Source organism: Taudactylus pleione, unplaced genomic scaffold, assembly GCF_031769625.1.
Source record: "Taudactylus pleione unplaced genomic scaffold, aTauple2 ptg000100l, whole genome shotgun sequence".
Taxonomy (NCBI): Eukaryota; Metazoa; Chordata; class Amphibia; order Anura; family Myobatrachidae; genus Taudactylus; species Taudactylus pleione.
Genome location: NW_028284502.1, coordinates 10,349,542 through 10,372,529, shown reverse-complemented (window position 1 = coordinate 10,372,529; position 22,988 = coordinate 10,349,542). Strand labels below are relative to the sequence as shown.

The 22,988-nt window shown below is 44.0% G+C and overlaps 1 protein-coding gene across 1 annotated transcript; it reads left to right on the top strand.

The window, feature by feature from the left end:
* The first annotated feature begins 14,409 nt into the window (after nt 1-14,409).
* Nucleotides 14,410-21,517, top strand: KCNA4 (potassium voltage-gated channel subfamily A member 4). Its single transcript, XM_088470410.1, has 2 exons — nt 14,410-14,923; nt 15,717-21,517. Exon 2 carries the CDS (start codon nt 16,655-16,657, stop codon nt 18,710-18,712), a length of 2,058 nt encoding a protein of 685 aa, XP_088326536.1. The 5' UTR covers nt 14,410-14,923; nt 15,717-16,654; the 3' UTR covers nt 18,713-21,517.
* The last annotated feature ends 1,471 nt before the right edge of the window (nt 21,518-22,988 follow it).

Below are 22,988 nucleotides of genomic sequence, written 5' to 3'. Positions count from 1 at the left end.
GCTGAGACCCTCCTGTCACTGTGCATCCAGTGCTGAGAGCCTCTTGTTACTGTGTATGCTGTGCTGAGACACTCGTGTCACTGTGCATCCAGTGCTGAGAGCCTCTTGTTACTGTGTATGCTGTGCTGAGACCCTCCCGTCACTGTGCATCCAGTGCTGAGAGCCTCTTGTTACTGTGTATGCTGTGCTGAGACCCTCCCGTCACTGTGCATCAAGTGCTGAGAGCCTCTTGTTACTGTGTATGCTGTGCTGAGACACTCGTGTCACTGTGCATCCAGTGCTGAGAGCCTCTTGTTACTGTGCATGCTGTGCTGAGACCCTCCTGTCACTGTGCATCCAGTGCTGAGAGCCTCTTGTTACTGTGTATGCTGTGCTGAGACCCTCCTGTCACTGTGCATCCAGTGCTGAGAGCCTCTTGTTACTGTGTATGCTGTGCTGAGACCCTCCCGTCACTGTGCATCCAGTGCTGAGAGCCTCTTGTTACTGTGTATGCTGTGCTGAGACCCTCCTGTCACTGTGCATCCTGTGCTGAGAGCCTCTTGTTACTGTGTATGCTGCGACAATTGGGGCTTGCGACGAGACCCTTGTGGTAGGGTCTCGTCTGCCGCAAGCCCAAGTGAGATTTCGGCTCTATTAGACCCGGAAGCTCACCACTGACATCACGAGTAATGTCAGTGGGGCCGCCCCCAAACGGCAGGCATTCCGTTGGGAATGCCTCCGTTTGGCAAGCCACACCCCCGCCCCGCCTACAAAACGGTGTGAGCTGTTGATCACCATCGACAGCCGCCCCTTTTGTAGTAAGCCCCGGATCAAGAGAATTTCTCGCTATGGGGCTTGTGCACGCGCAGTGCGGCCGCTGTGCGTGCGCAGGGCCTCTACATCGACCCGCTTGCAAGCGCATCAGCGCTTGCGAGCAGTTCTGAATGAGACCCACAGTGTGATCACGGTGAAGTCTTTGCGCACTGAGGTGCATATGCATGCGCCGTGTGCGTGATCACAATAGCGATCCGAAATTAATCAGGCCAATGTAAACAATGCGTATGCGGGTATAGTATGTAATACCGCTGGTCGCATGGTTCAAATCCCGACAGCGGAAGCCCGGCAGGGATGAAGATCCCGACAGCTAAAAAGGTAAGTATAACTAGCCCTATTCTCCCCCCTAACCCTCCTTTAGGGGTGCCTAACCCTAACCTCCCCCTGTAGTGCCTAACCCTAAACCCCCCTGTCCCTGCAGCCTAAACCTAAGTCTCCCGGGGGAGTACCTAACCCTAACCTCCCCCTGGGGGTGCCTAACCCTGCAGCTATTTTTGAATTATAATATCAGATAGTAATAATATCAGAATCCTCAGAGGAAAGGCCAGAAGCTTCAGAGGGCTCCGGCTGAGATGGAGCAAGAGGAGATGAAGGGGCCTCGTGCATTAGTAAGGGCATTATGGGAGAATTCCTCCAGGCATGTGGTTGTTGCGATCTGGCCGTGTCTGTCCATCATGGAAATGCAGAGGAGTACAGGCATTGCTCCACTACCCAGAAAGAGCAGACTGAGTTGAAGGAGAAGTCTTTTTACTGGAGACAAGTTCTGGGATGCTGGTGGCAGGATTCGGTGAGTATCCCAAGAAAGCACCAACAGCCACAGGCAGACAGGCAGGTAGATGGTAAAAGTAATGGCAGGCACCACCAGCATGTAAGGGGAGAAAGCAGAGCAGGAAGCCATGTAAAATGAGTTGACTGAGTGGGGACTGGACCCAGAGCATACAGACAGCAGGCTAGAGGCATCTTCTGCAATGAATCTCACAGCTGCAGAAGAGCAGGGAGATCTCTCTGACACCACATCAGAAGTAAAGTGATGAGTGCAGTGGATGGGACTTCTGATTAGCAAGACAACAGCGGCGGCGGCATGGAACAGAAGCCTCAGGCAGAATAGGGTGCACTATGAACTTTAACGGTGGACGTTTAGGCCAAATAAAGGAAGGCCACAGCACACTCCATTCTATCAGCACGACACAGGTGCACCCGCGATGGCCAGGTAGGGCTAAGATCCCCAATAATGGACAGAGAGGAAAAAACAGACAAGATAAGATAAAGAGATAAATGGGGAGACTCGCATCCTACTCCATCATATTGTGAATACCCACCTACCGTGACAAGGTGACCTCATACAGATAGTTACTCACACGAACAATTAATTTTTACTCCTCAAACCCAAATTTGTCAAATGTATGGCAAGCTAGAGAAACATTTGGACGCTTGTGTCAGCAATACTTTGATCCCATATATACTCTAATATTTATTTACATGCACTGATCATGGACCAGCACAACACCCATGAATAAGGCAACAACTTTTGCTAGATATTACTTTATTACAGGAATGAGGACTGCATTCCTGATGTGACCACACACAGTAAATTTCTGAAATCTCTGCATTTGCTGCAACTGACAGCCTATTACCAGGGCTGGATTAAGAGCCACATGGGCCTGGGGCTGGAAATGTTCAAGGGCCTATACTGGGAAGGGGAGGTCGCTGTGACCAATGCTGTGTGGGTGTGGCCAGAGCCCCGTAGGCGTGTACACTCCTACACTATCAGCCTCAATGTCTCCCTAAATACATAAAAATAGAAACATTGCATAATTTTGTGAGAAACTAGAAAACAAATTTGAATACTTATGATGATGGGTCTATTTATATGTGGAGGCCTGGAGCTGTATCTCCATCCGCCCCATTGTTAATCTGGCCCTGTCTATTACATTTGACCGCAAGGAGGGCCTGGTGGTACACTAATGGGCTGCGAATAAGCCAATACACATCACATGAAGGATTGTCAATATAAATTGAGTCAAAACCGAATAGAGCAGGATCAGAATCAAAGCTGGAAGAATTGTCAGGAACAGTCTGAAGTCCAAATACCGGAGGATTAAATCACAGGAATTCAGGAAAGCTGGAGCACAGGTAAGAGCCTAATTATTTGGCACACGTCAGTAAAGCCTTAAATAGGCTGGTCGATATGATGGGCTAGTGATGTGAGTGGACTTGTGACCACCCCTTTAAATCCACAACAGGGCTGCACATCTGCTCTTATAGTACGGAGCCTGAAAGCAAGACCTGGAGTACTTTAGGTAGTAGAGGCTGAGAGAGCATTAGCTCCGAACGCCGGACCCCGTATGAGACCACCAGGCGCTGGGTCTTTTGGATATTTCAGGAAAGCTCAGTGCAAGCTAAATGAAAGGGTGAGTGAAAGGAGAACTACAAAAAAAAATGATTATAATATGAAGTTGAATGGGGCACAGTGGAAAGTATTTTTGCTAATACAGCTGACTTAAAGTGACTTGAAGTTTGTTCCAAACAGCTCCAATTTCCTTTTAGGTTCCAAATATGATATAGTTATAGAAACCTATTACTACCTGTAATGGCAATTTGGGAACATTTATTGTGAGTTAAAGATTATGGAATGTAAAAAATAGATTTCAGGTGTGAAAAAATGGGTCTGTGCTGAGAAAACTGAGAGTCCTAAGCTGATTGGGCGAGCCATCCAATGGCCAACCAATCAGCTATGTTCACACTTCTGTCGAGCATCATGTAGTTCTTCAGGCATTTATTCCCAGAGCAGCACGAGTGGCAGACACTACGGGCCAGATGTGACCACCCACTTGGATTGCTACTTACCATCAACATCATTGCACACTTGTACATACCCTATACTAGTTTTAACAGCTATGCCTGGAAAAGCCGTATACACACTTATGTCCAGCTCTGAATAACCTACAGTTGCGTCAAAACGCCCTCAGCGAATTTTTGCCTACATGAAAACCCTGTTACCACCCAGTTACAACTGGTCGGTGAAGATTTGATTAAAATACGTATGACTCTACAGTCGAGTACGTCCATGTGCTCAATTCCGGAGCATGCGCTGTGCGAAAGCAAGCGAGATAGATATGCTCCATGAACAGACCTATATGTAACTCAGCATTAGCCCTATTATACTTTCTTTATAGATTAGACTATTTATATGCACAATATACGTATGCTAGATCCATCAATCAACTGGTCGCTAGAGTAGCAGGAGTTCTCCTCCCCCCTCACCCTCTTCTCACTCCAACTGCATTCTCTGTCTTACCCCAGCCATCCACTACTCTCTTACCCCACCCCCATTCTATCTCTCTGTCTCTCCCCTCGTCCCTCGTTCAATGGCTCTCTCTTCCACAGTCCCTTCTGTTCTTCTTGCTGTCTCTTACCCCACCACATACTTTCTCAAATTCTTGTTGCTGTATTGTTAGCAAATCATACCAAACTTATTTATCAAAAGTTAGCAAATAAAGTTTACAATATGTACAAAAATATATATATCCATCATTTAAACATCTTACATTCCAAATAGCCTTACTTAATCTTTTTCTATATCAACCTACCAAGTCACTCATGAGATCTACTTTGCAGACATAACAACATCTGCCAATATTGCTGCATCACCGTACAACCACACACTGATTGAGGTTACCCTTGTGCCATTTATTGCACTCTCTTATATATTCTTCAAATCGAATCTGTTGGATAAACTCAAGTTACCTTTCAACAATACAACTTCAGAGACATTTGTTGGCTGGAAACTGAGCAATTATGAGAATTGGGGACTGTAGACTCTCCAGACATTAAGCCTGATGAGTTCACCAGTTACTTGTGCAGAAACCGCGGTTGGCCTGCCAAATTCTGCAACTCTTAAATATAATCCCCAGTATTCTGGACATTAAACATTCATTTTGTCAATGAAACCACTGAAGATTGTGCAATCATCACAGGATAATAAAATAGTAATGTAGAAAACAGAATTAAATAGAAAGTAAAACTGATTCTTATTTGAAGATAAGTTGGTTATATGAAGATAAGTTGGTTATATGAAGATAAGTTGGTTGTTACAAACATTAAGGAGTTGATGCAGAGTTGCATTCTAGACAGTTGTGCAGGGATGTAGTCGGCATCCTGGTGTGCGGGATGCCGACGGTCTGAATATTGGCGCCGAAATCCTGACAGGTTGGAATCCTGGCACCAGTATCCCGACCGCTGGCATCCCAAAGGTAAGTATCGGGGAGTTAGGGGGAGGTTATGGTTAGGGTGCGGGGTTAGGCATTAGGAGGAGGGTTTAGGCACCGGCTAGGGAGTGTTAGGATTAGGGTGCCAGGAGGGGGAGGTTAGGTTTAGGCACTAGGGAGGGGGTGTTAGGTTTAGGGTTTGGGTAGGTTAGGTTTAGCCACTAGGGGGGGAGGTCAGGGTTAGGCACTGGAGAGGGTGGGTTAGGGTAGGGGTTAGAAAAATACTTCCCTATGGGTGTCGAGAGTCTGGCTGTCGGGATGCCGCTGTCGGTATTATGGCCAGCGGCATCCCGACAGTCGAGATGTCACACCCAACCCGTTTTGCAGACGGATCTTGTGGTTTTAAGCACTGCGCATGCTCCATGTCTGAGCCTTTGTGTCTATGGGTAAAAACAACGATGCATATATGTAGTTAATAAACTACAGTACCCGGCACCAGAGGCGTCGAGAGGGGGGGGAGCGGGTACAATTTACCCGGGCCCGGGCTTCCAGAGGGGCCCGGCGCCGCCCCCCCTCCCTCCTCACTATCTCCCAGCACACAGCGTGTGCTGAGATGCAGTGGGAGATTGCTGTGGCTGCTGCTTAGCAGCCGCGAGCAATCTCCTATGCCTGAGGGGGGGAGCGATCACACTGATCGCGCCCCCCCTGGCTTTGCGCCGGGCTGAGGGGCTCGCAGCACCCCCCTCCCCGGCTACGCGGCGCTGCAAATGTATACTTTTTTCTACTTTTTTATTTGAGGGGGCGTGGCCACGCCTCCCGCGATTAGGCCACGCCCCCTCTTTACCGAGGCCCGCCAGCACTCTCAACGGCCCTGCCCGGCACTCCAAAGTAGATGTCAAAAATAATAATATTAATCGTCCTCCTGCTAGCTAGTAGCAATCTTTGATCTAGTTGGGACCAAAAAAATTGTATAAACCTGAAAGTAACAAAACTGTGTAGCTACTGCGCAAGATGGATAATGATACTTTATAAAAATACAAAAAATGAAATGAATCGCATTTGTGCTCTCTGTAGAAATGGATGGGAGACTGGATGAATAAAATCTCTATTTAATATCCAATGAATACACATATATAAACAAACAAGGTCACAAGCCAATATGTAATAATTTCTCTAAATGACACTGTATAATGAAATGCCAATAACTGTTTAAGTGGCAGATCTGATAAGATTAGTGTCAACTAGATACAAATCACAATTGTGAACACATGATTTACATAAAATAATGCTGATAAAAAGGTGCTGGCGTCCCAGCTACAATGTATAAAATATATAAAAAAATATATATAATATGGATTTAGCTTGATCTCTATGTAACCAACTGTAATTACTTGAAGCGTGGCCACGCTAAAGATGTACAAACAGTCCCATGGAAATAATCATAGTCATATCAAGAAATCAAATGGGTATGGGGTGAAACTCACGGGATGTGGTGATATCCGCTGATGATATAAATCAAGTGCACTAGTAAAAATGCTCTTCTAATCCTCCAGATAATAATGCAGACACAAATGGCAAAAACCGCTATGTGTGGAACTGGGAGGGTTTGCTGGGCGATATGTCCTCCAGTGACTCCTGACCCGACTATAGATGATAGTGCGGTGGCTCCAGCCGCTGAATGAATAGCATGTGAGGTGTACGCTGTAAATCAGCTGATCAGCAGGTCCCGCTGTGCAAGCGGCGGGCAAGGCTTGCTGGACAGTAAGTCCTCCAACAGCTCCTATCCCAAACACGTTGGGAGCGGCTCCGGTTTCAGGCTGGGTAATCAGCAGGTTGTACCTCAGCTTCTGTAGCCGATTCCCAATGGTTGTAACTGCGTCCTGGGTAAAAGTGGGTCCCAAAATGATTGCTGGATGGAAAAGCTTTTGGGCTGTATAATATCCTAGGTCTCCTGGAAAGCACTTGGTGGCTCTGGTCAACGCGTTTTGTCCTATATTAATTAGGACTTTTTCAAGTCTATAGGTGATTCTGAATTGTACACATCTCAGTTCCACCTCCCCTTGAGGCTGAATAGGCATAACAGCGAGGTAGTGGTCCGTTTGCCCACAGGTTATGTTTAGGCAATGGGGGATCTCCCCCCCCTGCCCCCAAGCATAACATTCCTCCTCTGCCCACTACCACTGGTTGACATATAGCAGCAGCACATCGGGCAGGGAGAGCAGAGATTGCTGGCTGATGTGCTGCTGCGATGCTATATAGCTGCGGGATCGGTAAGTAATACTGACGCCAGAAGCCCGAAAGCTCTACATTCTGACTGAGGCTGGTAAGTACCCTAACTCTCCCCGTCCCACTCCTAACCCTCCCTCAATGGTGCCTAGCCCTAACCTCCCCCTGATGATGCCTAACCCTAACTCCCACCTCCTGCACCTTAAAACTAACCCTCCTGGGGGGTGCCTTACCCTAACCTCCCTCCCGGTGGTGCCTAACCCTATCCCCCCCTTTCCCTAGACAACCCTAACCCTCCTTGGGGGGTGCCTAACCCTAATCTCCCCCGGGGGTCCCTAAACCTAACTCCCCCCATCCCCCATGGCTAACACCGAACATACCCCGCTTACCTTCGTTCGGTATGCTGGTTAACTACATATTAGAAGTGTTCATTGGTAATGGTGATGACTATTTAACCAGACAGTTTGGTCACATATATACGTACGACTCATCATACAGATGAATATACGCATCTAGTTCTGTGCAGCCACTTTGATTGATTGTAATTGCGGCAGACTTGCATTCAAGCCTGACTTGGCCCCTATATTACGCCCAATCCTATACATTTTCTATACTATGTATAGATTTTTTTTTCTTTGCCTGACAGATTAAGGAATAAGGGCTATCATCCAGGTTCAGCACCTTCTACTGTCAGAATTGGGGTGACAGTAGAGGTGGTTTGCAAGATTGTTATATCACGTTCTGTTGGAAATAATTCCATATAACATATTTAAAGCTATAGATTATATTTACATATTTAAAACTAGAAATCATGTTTACTTATTTGCTGGATATGCAGATAATTTACATAAACTGTATTTGGAATAATACTAGTCAGGGCTTTTACACAATCCCTCTGATTAGCCACATTTATGGTCTGGCAATAGGGCATGTACTGACAGATTTCTTCTTTCCAGCAGGGGGCAATACACATTTGCATTGTGCTAATCACAGGTTGCTGGGCATTATGGCATATAGGCTATTCTAGTACAGCTTTAGAAATACCTTGCAATTACAACAGGTGCAGTGTTGAAAAGGGTGATATAATCTCACATAAAACATATCCATTATCACTCTATACATTATTGTAGGGGTAGGTAATAGGCGGCACTCCAGTTACACATCCTAGCATGCTCTGCTACAGTTTTAGCATACCCTAACAGCAAAACTATGGCAGGGCATGCTGGGAGCTGGATTGCCACATGTTGCTTACCCTTGCATTATTGCATGCACATCATTGCAACACATGTGTGTTGAAGAGTTTTTACTGCATAGTTCATCCAATTTGTATTAACCTCTACATTCTGTTATCTGCATCTATAGGAACAAAGGGCAGCAAGGTCACCCGCCTGTTGATAAGCGGCACGGTTTGTGGTAATGTGGTGCTGTGAAGCCCAGAACTCACGCCTCTTAGGGGTCTATTCAGCAAGCAAAATTTTACTTAAATAATGCAGAAATTAGCGTTTCCAATGGAGAATATAATGCAATTATGGGCGAGCTATATGTTGCCGCCGAGAGAATGATGTCATACATAATTTTGTCGCCAATTGGGTATATATATGGCCAGGGAAATGGGGTCCACTTTGCTGCTGGGATTGGTGTGGTGTATGCTGGCTCTGTGCATTAGGCTGTGCGTCCTCATGACGACCCTGGAGGGGCTGAAAACGTATGACAATAGACTGTTACATTGGATGCTGGATATGATGTAAGCAATTAAAACACCAAAGACCTGTTTTACATGCAAAAAACCTGGGGTGAGTGCTCCTATTTTTTTTGCTCTCCGTCTATATTAATATATATATATATATATATATATATATATATATACATATACACAGTCAGGTGCATAAATATTGGGACATTGTCTGAATTTTCATATTTTGGCCTCTATTCACCACCACAATGGCTTTGAAATGAAACAAACAAGATGTGCTTTAACTGCAGACTTTCAGATTTAATTTGAGGGTAATTACATCCAAATCAGGTGAACGGTGTAGGAATTACAACGGTTTCTATATGTGCCTCCCACTTTTTAAGGGGCCAAAAGTAATGGAACTATCAACTCAAAAGCTATTTCATGGACAGGATGTGGGCTATTCCCTTGTTATTTCATTATCAATTAAGCAGGTAAAAGGTCTGGAGTTGATGCTAGGTGTGACATTTGCATTTGGAATCAGTTGCTGTTGACTCTCAATATGAGATCCAAAGAGCTGTCACTATCAGTGAAGCAAGACATCATTAGGCTGAAAAATCAAAACAAACCCATCAGAGAGATAGCAAAAGCATTAGGTGTGGCCAAATCAACTGTTTGGAACATTCTTAAAAAGAGAGAACGCACCAGAGAGCTCAGCAACACCAAAAGACCCGGAAGACTACGTAAAAAAAAACTGTGGTGGATGACAGAAAAATTATTTCCCTGGTGAAGAAAAACCCCTTCACAACAGTTGGCCAAATCAAGAACACTCTCCAGGAGGTAGGTGTATATGTGTCAAAGTCAACAATCAAGAGAAGACTGAATATAGAGGGTTCACCACAAGATGTAAACCATTGGTGAGCCACAAAAACAGGAAGACCAGATTAGAGTTTGCCAAACAACATCTAAAAAAGCCATTACAGTTCTGGAACAACATCCTATGGACAGATGAGACAAAGATCAACTTGTACCACAGTGATGGGAAGAGAAGAGTATAGAGAAGGAAAGGTACTGCTCATGATCCAAAACATACCACCTCATCAGTGAAGCATGGTGGTGGTAGTGTCATGGCGTGGGCATGTATGGCTGCCAATGGAACTCGTTCCCTTGTACTTATTGATGATGTGACTGCTGACAAAAGCAGCAGAATGAATTTTGAAGTGTTTCGGGCAATATTATATGCTCATATTCAGTCAAATGCTTCAGAACTCATTGGACGGCGCTTCACAGTGCAGATGGACAATGACCCGAAGCATACTGCAAAAGCAACCAAAGAGTTTTTTAAGGCTAAAAAGTGGAATGTTATGCAATGGCCAAGTCAATCCCCTGACCTGAATCCGATTGAGCATGCATTTCACTTGATGAAGACAAAATTGAAGGGAAAATGCCCCAAGAACAAGCAGGAACTGAAGACATTTACAGAGGCCTGGCAGAGCATCACCAGGGATGAAACCTAGCGTCTGGTGATGTCTATGCGTTCCAGACTTCAGGCTGTAATTGCCTGCAAAGGATTTGCAACAAAGTATTAAAAAGTGAAAGTTAGATTTAGGATTGTTTAGTTTGTCCCATTACTTTTGGCCCCTTAAAAAGTGGGAGGCACATATAGAAACCGTTGTAATTCCTACACCGTTCACCTGATTTGGATGTAATTACCCTCAAAGTAAATCTGAGTCTGCAGTTAAAGCACATCTTGTTTGTTTCATTTCAAAGCCATTGTGGTGGTGAATAGAGGCCAAAATATGAAAATTCTGTCAATGTCCCAATATTTATGCACCTGACTGTATATATATATATATATATATATATATATATATATACTGCTCAGAGATGGGGCATGTGCAGTGCAGGGCAGACTTATCGGACAAAAGAAAAGACTTCCTGAGGGGACTTCGCAGCGACAGCATGTTAACGCAACCGCAATCCCTGAGAGGATTATTGCTAAATAACGGTGAAAAGTATTGATAAAAAGAAAAATATGGTGTCAATGTTGTCCAAAAATATTTGGCCCAAAATCGACACAGATGCTGAATAGACCCCTATGATCGCTGTTACCTGGAACAGCAAATAGCGTTGTGTGGTACCGGAAGACACCATTCAGTGCTGGGCAATATACGGCACTGAAATATCAGTAACTCTGGTGGCTGATTCTGCTACCATCTATACATATCCTCTCCTTTGTCTTTGACATTAAGCTGAAAACACAGATGGAGCAGTGGCCTGAAACATATAAAAAACATCTAACCAAAGAAAAAACTTTATGTGCATACTGGCAAAAAAAAATGATAAAGAAAGGGATTTAATACATGGGCTGCAGTTTTCTTCATTGACATCTGACAGAATCCATCATTAAATCATCTTTGATGGATTAAAAAAGATGACATTGTATACATAGCTTAAATGCCTTTGGTTCACATATGTCAATAACAAAATAAATCCAGAGATTTTCCATACAGATCTCTATGTAGCTCTAGGTGCAGGTAACTTTTTAATGATGACATCCCCAAAGTTTCTAATGCAAACTGAAATGAATTACTGTACTTACCAATCTTAAAGGCTTCCTCAGTCAGCGCTCTAATTGGTGTACACTGGCCCTTAAATAACCACTGTGACCAGTCTACAGACACCCTGACTGGAACTTTATTGGGGAAATTCCAGCAAATTCTAGTTCCTGGAGGTAGAAATTATTAATTTTGCGCTAGTGATGGTCAAAACTTTTAGCTGGTCAATCTTAACTAGAAAACCTGGCAATCAGATATTATATATATATATATATATATATTAGGGATGTGCAGGCTCGGATAGGTTCGAGTTTGCACGTGGAGTTCGGATTTTTCCCTCCAAAAAAACGGAACTCAGAACGAGGCAAAACGTCATCTTACATGGACGAACATCATCATTCCTGGTCTTTTGTCCAGGAATGATGATGTTCGTCCATGTAAGATGACGTTTTGCCTCGTTCTGAGTTCCGTTTTTTTGGAGGGAAAAATCCGAACTCCACGTGCAAACTCGAACCTATCCGAGCCTGCACATCCCTAATATATATATATATATATATATATATATATATATATATATATATATAAAATACATCTAGTTTAATCAATTATTTTCTTCATGAATATTATATTATAAAGGCTTTATGGGGCTGGAATGCAACTGCCTTAGCGTGTAGTAGCGGTTAGTTAAGGTTAGTGTGGGATATACTATTGATTATACGCATATGTATGAGTTGAATAAATTTACCCAATGAGAGATCTTGTTACCTTATTTATTGAAACATGTGCTTCTCCTTACACTTTCTTCTACTCCTTACTCCTCATAAGGGCACCTAACACGTCTCTGCCAACTCCCTGCTGCTTATAGTGTTTTAATCACTATTGCAGCAATGTATATAATGTCATTCACTGTACTGTAAGTTACTTGTTTGTTTTTTGTTCACTTATTAGTTTTATGTACTATGTAAGGCGCTGCGGAACACTTGTGGTGCCATATAAAGGATAATAATAACATGTATATGGCATTAGGATTGACACAGAGAGGACAGTCTTTTCATTCAAAAAGTCTGCCGGCTGTAACATCGCAGGGACAGCGTGTTAAAAAAACACTGCCCCTGAGAAATTTTTAGCTCCATAGCGGTGAAAAGTAAGTTAAAAATGGTAATAATTGCAACAATATTGGCCAAAAATATTCAAGACAGAGGGGTCTATTCAGCAAGAGTGACGATGTTGCCCAGGGCAGGATGTACTAACCTTGCGGAGTACATCCCGCCATGCCTCGCATTCCTACTGATCGCATATGTACTAATATATGCGATCAGTAGCGCAAAGGGCAGCTCTTCCGATAAGAGCTGTCCTTTGTGATCTGCTCTGTGCCGTGGACTTCCGGGTTTATGCCCCGGAAGTCTATCTGCGCATGTGCAGTGTGACGCGACGGCCGCGGGGCATGCTGGGAGGGTTCCGATCGGATCCCTCATAGCAGCGCGATGCGGTAGAAGCCCATAGACTTCTATAGGGTAACGCCAGCAAAAGCTGGCGTCACCCTCCGCATCGGAGAACCGGCGGCCAGCTGATAATACATACGAAAGATGCGGTAAAACCCCGGAAATGGGATTTTTACTACGTTTTCCGTTTAGTACATCCCGCCCCCAGAATATTATCGGGCAACATCGTCACAGTTTTTATCAATTATGATAATTTATTGCTGCTATTCAGCAATATTTTCTGCAGGGACAGTGGCTGCGGTAACACGCTGCCCCTGCGATGTCAGTCCCTTCTGTTGTTCTGCGCATGCTCAGTAATGCTCTCCAAAATAGTCCCCGTCCCTGCTTGCGGTGACCGCCGACAGGGTAAGTACATCTTCAGCCTGTCCAAATTGATTGACATGTGTATACAGGCTTTATACTAGCCTGTATACATGCAAATTTATGTGCTTTTATATTTAACATTTAGTTAAACATAATCGCACATAAATATACATGTATACAGGCTAGTATAAAGCCTGTATAAACATGTCAATCACTTTCGGCAGGTTTAACAGGCTCTAGAGTGACTTACCTGTCCGCGGTCACTGGAAAGCAGGCACGAAGACTGGGCTAGCTTACAAGATGCTGCAGGGAATTATGGGAAAATTTCCCTCTGTCCCTGCAGTTTTCGGAGAAATTTAAGTATTTTCTTCATGTAACGCCATTCTGAAATGGCGTTATATAAAGTAAATATTTTTCGAGGGATTTAGCACTGTTTGCTTTACTGAATAGCAAAAAGCGTTAAAGCACTGTAGAGATCAAAGGCTGATCCATACAGTGCGGTACTCAGCGACAGGGAATTAATGGAGAAGATAATTGCGTTATCTTCTCCATTATCCCATTGCTGAATAGGAGATTTACATAAAAAATACGGAAATCATAGTTTCCGTATTTTTCATGTAAAAAAAATCATTGCTGAATAGACCTGAATATCACGATTATTGCTAAATAGACCCCATAGAACCAAATCAGCAGGTGCAACATTGTAATCGTACAGTCGTTCCTCTTTCCCTGTAGTGCCTACACTGAACGATATGAAATTATTTACATAACAAAAGGAACTATTCATTAAAAATATAACTTTGTTCCTTAAGAAGGAATCACTCGTCTTACGATGAAAAAAAGTCCTCTTTCTTTACTCTCATGGAGCCAGCTCAGTTTCCCATATTTGCAATATAGATTTTTGCCATTTCCCTCCTCAATATGTTTTATTAGAGGGGGTATGCATAATTTAAATTTGGAATATTTGCTTCAATAATTAATATTTCTTTATAAAAGAATGAATGTCAATTGTAGCTCCAGACAGAGTGTAGTTCCAGGTTTCTTCCACTAGATGCTGATGTGGAGCTTGTGAGCCCTGGGAATAAATCAGGCTGGGCTCACTCGTTTGTCCTTCAGTGATACATAAACACAATTGGGAATTGGAGACTTGCAGGGAGCACACAGCACTTGTTCCCTATAACAGTCTGATTTATAGGAAGCGCCTTTAGATTTTAGGGCTGATCACTGGATGCAAATTCCTTTTGGACAATATCAATGGCTCTGAGAATCCACAGGATGCTGCTGAGTGAGGATGGTAGCTGCAAATTGGTCCAGCTGATACAAGAGGTTCAGGCTAAGCATTAAATGCTTGTTGGGGGGAGAAATCTCTCAGCAGTCATCATCCCTTTTGTCAGTGTGACAGTCAGATGAGGACATGGGAATATACAAAAGGCGTGCATGAAGATCCAATTAACAGAGGCACAATGCAAGAAATCTGGGGTGCACAAATGAACATTGTCTTGTGTCCATCAAGTCCAGCTGTCAATCAGTGAACCTGAAGAGGAAAAAAAATCTAATATAACAGAAGCAAGCATTAGTCTAACTAACCAAGCAGTACACATAAACCCCTAGACTACAGATGCCCACAGCCAGCAGTGAACTGTAAGTACATCTTCTAAGGGGGGTGGTGATGGAAACCTGTTTTGTGAAATCTATCTATATATATGTATATATATATATATATATATATATATGAAAAAAATGACAGCCACATGTGTTTATTTTGTAGCTAGCTACAGATCAGTACTCATTGTGTGCTTCTGGAAATATATGATACATTTATTTATGGATGAATAAACCTTTGAAGTGTACCATGATCACCTAATGAGCTGCATAGGTCTCAAGCGAACCAAAGTTTTCTTTTCTGTATGTAAAATGTATTATTGCATTTTGCTCAGTTAAAGCCTGACCTGGTAAAACGATTAGCTCAAGTGATTTGCATGGTATAAACCACCATCAAGGGCAGGGGGTGCAGTAAAACCTGTGGCTGCTGCAACGACAAGAACAACACTTGGAAAGCAAGAATAATGGGCAAGCAATTCACTTTAAATAATAATAATTGTGAATGCTAGTTCTGCTTTTCCAAAATGCTCTCTGCTGGATAAGACACAGTACACCGAAATATTAACAGGTATATTTTTTTTAGTTAGAATTATAAGCGTTTCCAGGGACAGACAGCCTCATGATATGGTTTCAGAATAGTTCTTATTTAGACAGAAAATTGCAGTTTGCTGTTGTACTCCATGTGTTTCTCAAATCCAACCAGAGACTATGTACATGACACAGAGAAGGTGTGAGATTGTATTGTATGCTGTGTGTGGCAGGGCCTATGTTACAGCCTATGGTAAAGTGTTTTTCTCTCCCCCCCCCCTCCCCATTTTATTTTGTGTTTCAGACTGAGAACCTGCCTGATATGAACCAGAAGGGAGCTGCTGTATATTGCAATGTGTGTTTTCCATGGTGACCCTGCAGTTACTCATCCCCTGCTGCTGCTTATAGTAGATGGCTGGGGACCTGTCACCATGAGGAGAACCGCTAAGTGATGGCTTCCAGCTACCTGCACCTGTTACCCCCTGCAGGTGTCACCAGGCCCAGTCACCATCGCACACCTCCTATCAAAAGGATAATACTGGCTGTTGTTAAATGAAGCAGCACCTGCATCAGTGGACTGGAGAGCAGCTCTCATTGCTGGATTGTACATAATATAAGCATAATACAGTCCAGCCTTTAGGAAGGATTACACGGAACTGGTTCCACTACAAATGTTTACACCTGGCTCTGATCTGGACCCTGCTGGGTGCACATGGAATATCACATTGGATTAAACATCTAGGAGTTTTTTTATTGTATTTGATCATCAAATGCTGGCACATGTGGAGTTTGGCAAGTGGTCCTGGCTTCTAGGACACAATACCTAGAGTGAGTTTCTTTGGCTGGAGCTAGAGCAGCTTGGATGCTGAGAGGGATCCCAGGGGGTCCCCCTATGTGCACTGTGGACCCCCTCTGCCTGCACTTCGCAGAAGTTGCAGCTTGCACTTGCAGTGAGACCTGTTGCACAGCACACACACCCCCTCCACCCAACACACCCATTTCTATATTATATATACATATACACACACTGCAATCTGGCTGGAGGGGGACCCTGGACTGGATGCAGTTTCTATGGTGACCCCATGGGGAGAGAGCTCTGCTTGCAGGACATTGTGAGAGAGGCTGCATGCTGCATGGCTGTGGGTCGGCCATGGCCGGGTGGCATGCCCCGGTGAAGCCAGTTTGCCATTAGCAGAGAGAGGAGGCACACACACACAGACACAAGGGGGTCTGAGAGAGAAGATGGAGGTTGCCATGGTGAGCGCGGACAGCTCTGGCTGCAGCAGCCACCTGCCCTACGGGTACGCGCAAGCGCGCGCCCGGGAGCGGGAGCGCCTGGCCCACACGCGCGCGGCCCAGCAGCAGCAGCAACAGGCGGCCGAAGGCGGGGGCGGTGGCTGCTCGGGGGGTGTGGCCAACACAACTTCGGGTCGCGCCCCCGCCTCCCAAGGGAACAGCAGCGGTGGAGTCGGGAGCGCGCCGCGCGCCCCCAGCTCCCCTCAGCAGCAGAAGTCAGAGCAGCAGCGGAGGAGGAAGGAGAAGCAGCAGCAGCAGGGCTGCGGCAGGTACTGGCCCCTCAGCGGCTGCAACAGGTGGAGGAGCCGGCAGCACCCAGCGGGCCACGAATGCCGCGGAGGCGCCGGCGGAGGAGGAGCAGGAGGAGAAAGCGGAGGCACCTTCCCCTCGGAGCTGGCTCCCTGCGGCTCTGAGGAGACGATGCTGCGGGAGGAAGACGAGGAGGAGGAGGAACAGGACGGGGAGCCGCAGCAGTACCGGAGCCCCGGCGGCGGGGAGGAGAGCGGCTACCACCCTGCCTACAGCGAGTACGAGTGCTGCGAGCGGGTGGTCATCAACGTGTCCGGCCTCCGCTTCGAGACGCAGCTGAAGACGCTAGCGCAGTTCCCGGAGACGCTGCTGGGGGACGCGGCGAAGAGGATGCGATACTTCGACCCGCTCCGCAACGAGTACTTCTTCGACCGCAACCGGCCCAGCTTCGACGCCATCCTGTACTACTACCAGTCCGGGGGCCGCCTGAAGCGGCCGGTCAACGTGCCCGGCGACATCTTCTCCGAGGAGGTGCGCTTCTACGAGCTGGGCGAGGAGGCGCTGCTGAAGTACCGGGAGGACGAGGGCTTCGTCAAGGAGGAGGAGAAGCGGCTGCCGGACAACGAATTTAAGCGGCAGGTGTGGCTGCTCTTCGAGTACCCGGAGAGCTCCGGGCCGGCCCGGGGGATCGCCATCGTCTCCGTGCTGGTCATCCTCATCTCCATAGTCATCTTCTGCCTGGAGACCCTGCCCGAGTTCCGTGATGACAAGGACAGCCTGCTGCCCCCGCTGGGCTCGGGGGTGGAGGCCCTGGCTGGGGGTTACAATGGGACCCTGGGGGCCCCAGAGAGCGGCCACACCGCCTTCAACGACCCCTTCTTCATCGTGGAGACCGTCTGCATCGTGTGGTTCTCCTTCGAGTTCGCCGTGCGTCTCTTCGCCTGCCCCAGCAAGCCTGGCTTCTTCAGGAATATCATGAACATCATAGACATTGTCTCCATCCTGCCTTACTTCATCACCCTGGGCACCGAGCTGGGGCACCAGCAGCCACCGCCCCAGCACCAGCCGCACCTGCCGCAGGGCACAGGGCAACAGCAGCAGGCCATGTCCTTCGCCATTCTGAGGATAATCCGCCTGGTCAGGGTCTTCCGAATTTTCAAGCTTTCTAGGCACTCCAAGGGGCTGCAGATCCTGGGGCATACCCTGAGGGCCAGCATGAGAGAACTGGGCTTGCTCATCTTCTTCCTCTTCATCGGGGTCATCCTCTTTTCCAGCGCAGTCTACTTTGCGGAGGCCGACGAGCCCACCACCCACTTCCACAGCATCCCCGACGCCTTCTGGTGGGCCGTGGTGACTATGACCACCGTAGGGTACGGAGACATGAAACCCATCACGGTTGGGGGAAAGATCGTCGGTTCCCTGTGCGCCATAGCCGGGGTGTTGACAATCGCCCTGCCCGTACCGGTCATCGTCTCGAACTTCAACTATTTCTACCATCGAGAAACCGAGAATGACGAACAAGCGCAGCAGGCCCCCAATGGTTCTAGCTGTCCGTACTTGCCCACCAACTTGCTGAAAAAGCTTAAGAGCTCAGCATCCTCTTCTCTGCAGGACAAGTCAGAGTATCTAGAGATGGAGGAAGGGCTTAAGGAGTCTCTCTGTGTCAGGGACAAGTCCGACCAGAGCACGGGGAATGGGAATGAGACCATTAAGTATAACTGTGTGAATTTAAAGACTTTGGAGACCGACGTGTGACATTTTATTTTTTTGGAACTTTCTTAAAGTCTATTTATGCATTGACGAGTGCAGTGATATGAAAATCGAAATATGCAAACCTAATCAGAAAATAAACCGGCCAGGTTTCTGATTAAATAATGAAATCTAGTGGCTTCCTCTTGTAAGAACATCCAACCTTGGGACCAGACACACATACACACAATGTTCTTTTAAACAGAATTGCATTACAGGAATTATGGTGCCTGTTCCTTGGCTTTGTTTTTGAAGCGACCCAAATAATATAAACATTTGCATTAGGTTATGTCCATGCCATGTAGTAAGCCTTTCCGGTTTAACATTAATCTGCAGCATCTAACAGAGTAAGGAGTAATTCCTGGTGCCTTTTTTTTTTTTTTTTTTTTTTTTTACTACGAGGCACTTTTTTTTCCTCATATATGTTCTAAAAAATATATATAGTTTCTTATATATGGATTAAAGGTACCAAGTTGAAATTTCTTTTTTTATCCTTCTCAACATATACTTTTTGCAATTTTTTTATTTAATTTACTTCCACATGCAAAGGAATCTAGGGTAACGTTGTAATTCAGAGGAGAGACAGATAACTTTAGTTGGGGTATAGTTCTACCAGCTTGGTGGTCATACCATAAGTAGAATGTTCTTAGAAGAGGAATATACCAGTGCTGTGAACTAAATTTCTTATATGTGGAATCCACTTTAATGTGTTTTTTTTTTTTTATCCATTATGTAAAACATATCAAGAAAAATGGTAGAATGAAGGGTTTTAAAGTGTAAAAAAAAAAATATATTTTTTAATAGAATGCAATTGTTTTGCACAGATAGAGAGCTAAGGGGCTGTTTGTGACGCAATGGGATATGTATGCGCAAAACTAAGATGGTGGCTCTCACAAATGAACTATATTAAAAATGTTTATTTTTAGTAGCTGTATCTGTATTAAAAATTAATACTGTTTTAAATGAGCCAGCCCCCCCCCCCCCACAAAATGTCACAAAATTCTTTATAGCAGTGCTTTCCATTTTTCTCAGCACAACTATAATATATATATATATATATATATATATATATATATATATATATAAAATATATAATATAATTTTTTTTTTTTTTTTCATTTCTGGTTCTGGTATTCTCTTTCACTAGTCTTAATATTGAATTTACTATGTGATGTAAGAAAAATAACAGCTGCCTATACATTCACTTGAAAGCAGCTTCTACAATTACTGAATTGTTTAGTACAAATTTAGTACAAATGGCAATCTGTAAGGGCTGCCCATTATGCACATAACCGCTGCTAACTGAGCATTTGCTAGTTGACATTAGGAAAGGACTTCAACTGTCATTGGAAATGCTTTCCTTGCACTTCAGTCTAAGCTGGATAAACTATATTTAAAGAGACTTCATACTGTGAACCATATCTGTCATTTTAAAGTTTTAAGGACAATCATTAAAATATGGTATTTATAGCTACCTTTTTAAATTGCATCTACATGGCTGATCCTTTACGCTGCTCACAAAAGCCAGTTATTCACAATAAAAGCGGAAACATCCCTTAGAAAAGCATTATATACAGGTATGCAGTCTGGTATTGTTCAATATAAGCTAGTGTATGCCTTTAAAAGTAAATGTTTCCAATACAAGAAAAAGTTGCCTGACCCACAAATGCACAGTTAGTTGGCTCTATAATGTTTCATCCACAATATTCCTGCTTTATGAAGTTGGCCTTACTATAGTAAGGATACAAACCAAAGCCCAAAAAAGATAAATAGTTTCTATTTTTATTCTAATAGGAAGTAAAGAAAATGTAAGTTGTCTGAGGGTTGCTACCTCCCAACTTTATAGTGGTTTTATTTTTTTAAATAGTATATTGTAGTCTAGACTTAAAAATATAGTAAAAATATGTAAAATATCTAATAATTTATTGTTTCACATTTTTTTAGAATAAGAGGTAAATATAAGCATGTGCCTGAGATTCTACTTGGTTTACAGATGTTGAAGTTCTTCTGGAGTTCTTTATTCCTCTGCTTTAGGTGGAAGTCATTGTAAACACAAATATCCAGTCGCATTGTTTAGCGTAAATGAAGCATTCCACAAGACTTAAGTGCAATTTGAGAATATTCCAACTAATCTATAACCCGATGTCATAATATTAAATTAAATCCACATGATCCTTGAGCCCTTCTGCTACTAGAAGAGGGTGCAGCGACTTGCAGAGGTGTTGCACTGCACTCCTTCCTGGCAGCTGAAAGGTTAATAGAGAAAAAAAATGCACCTGGATTCAGGGAACTATTCGGGAAATTTAGCAGAATGTCATTAATGTCACCGCCAATTTCTCCAATATGGGCTTACAAACAAAGAAAAAAAACGTATCTGCATGTAATAAGTGTTTCATCTCTATCTCTCAAGCTCCTATTTTTCGCAGCCTAGTGGAAACTTCTATTGCGAATGCTAGTTTCTACAACCGTGCTTTTCTTTGGTGAAAAACATACATGAAAAAGGGAATGTGCTTACCCATTTCCATTAAGAAATCAATTTGGTGGATGATGGGTAAGTACTGTTTTTTTTTTTTTTTTTTATGATTTAGCTGCAAATGACCACCTTAATATGTATAATTCTGAATCGAGCCTCATCTCTTAAGTACATTTAAATGTTAAGCGAAACTGGAGAATAATAATGATATTTTTGTTTCCCTTTTTTTTTTTTTCTCTCTAATTTTTTTTATTTTTATGTTAAGTGTACACTGTCATGTTGCAATCATGTTTTTGCAGACAAACTAGATTAAAATGGAAATAAAGCAATGTCTCAAATGAAAATAGGTTTACTGTAGTATTATTAATATTTTGTCAACACGGCAGGGATGTGCCATTCGGAGACATGCGAGCCACTGTTGTGCTTGATACTAAATGTATTCCTGTTTGCCAGGGGTGTTTGCTTACACATTGGAGGGCAGTCATAAGGAAGTCTGCCAGAGTATATGTACATCAAGCATTCTAGAAATAATAAGCTCACTGTGCTTTTATACCTACTTGAAAGCTCAGTACTGGCTCTAGATTGTTTGCGGCTTCAGCAAATAAAATTATACTTTTTTTATATATATATTTTTTTGGGGAGTGCAAATGATATAATGACCAAGGATTTACCGTGTAGTTTTTGGCTGTGATATAATTGGAGAGTTCAGTTGTTTGATGAAGTGGGAAAAAAATAGCTTCAGCCCTGACTGTCGGTATTTGCAAATCACATATTCAAATATAATTTAACTAGTCTGCTGCTGCTTGGTGTAGAACAGGCCCAGCTGTGTGTATCAGTTCAGCAATTTAAAAATGCCATCTATTTTTTTTTTTAAATGTAAAGTTGCTGAAAGCATAAGGGAGGTGCCCTCGCAGTGCCTTTTCTTGCTTGCAGGATCTTTTTGTGCTTTAGTATTCTGTCACATACCTACAGAAAAAAAAATGCAATTAAGAGTGGAATGGTGCCTGAGGCACTCAAGTCTTAAATATATGGTAGGGAATGTGCTATAATTTGTCAAATGTTTTGTTGAGTTCTAAAAAATGCCATACCTGTTGTTAGTCAACGCAGAAATATTACTTGCCCAACTTCTGCTCCACATATGCAGTAATGTAGTATGTTACCCTTCTGCAAGTTTCTTTCAGCCGACAGTATTGGGACCCCCCTCTCCCTGTATCCTCTTTGCAAAAAGTGATCAAGACTTTTATTTAGAATCTACTTTATTTATTAATGAAGCATCTGTATCTCCCCATGTCTATCATTTCATCTGTTTTTTAATGCTTGGTTGGTGATTTGCGGTTGGTGTAAGATGGAGTCCAGCTTTGCCGATCTGTGTTTTTGGTTCCAACGTCTAGTCCCTTTTGCAGATAATGGGCAAAATCAATGCGGCCAGATAAGATTGCTTTGCCCTGAAATCCCTATGTCATAATTCCTAATAATGTATGAGAAGTGTATTAGTGAGAGTTTATCTTCATGGGCTATTTGTGGCCTCCTGCCTTTTGCTGGATGAGGGAATGCAATGTCTACACAGCTAAATGCCTAGCTTGGGGATTGCATTGTGAGGTGCTTATAGCAGGTTGATAAAATCTAAAGGTGCCCAATACACGGTGCGATAAAGCAGGCGATCCGATGGATTGATACGATTTGGCTGCTATATCGTACCGTGCATGGGCATGATATCGGCCAGTGCGCGCACCCATCGGGTTGTACATCGCACCCCCAGATCTTACTGCAGGTTCAGTCGATCTGGGGATGCGATGTGCGATTCCATGC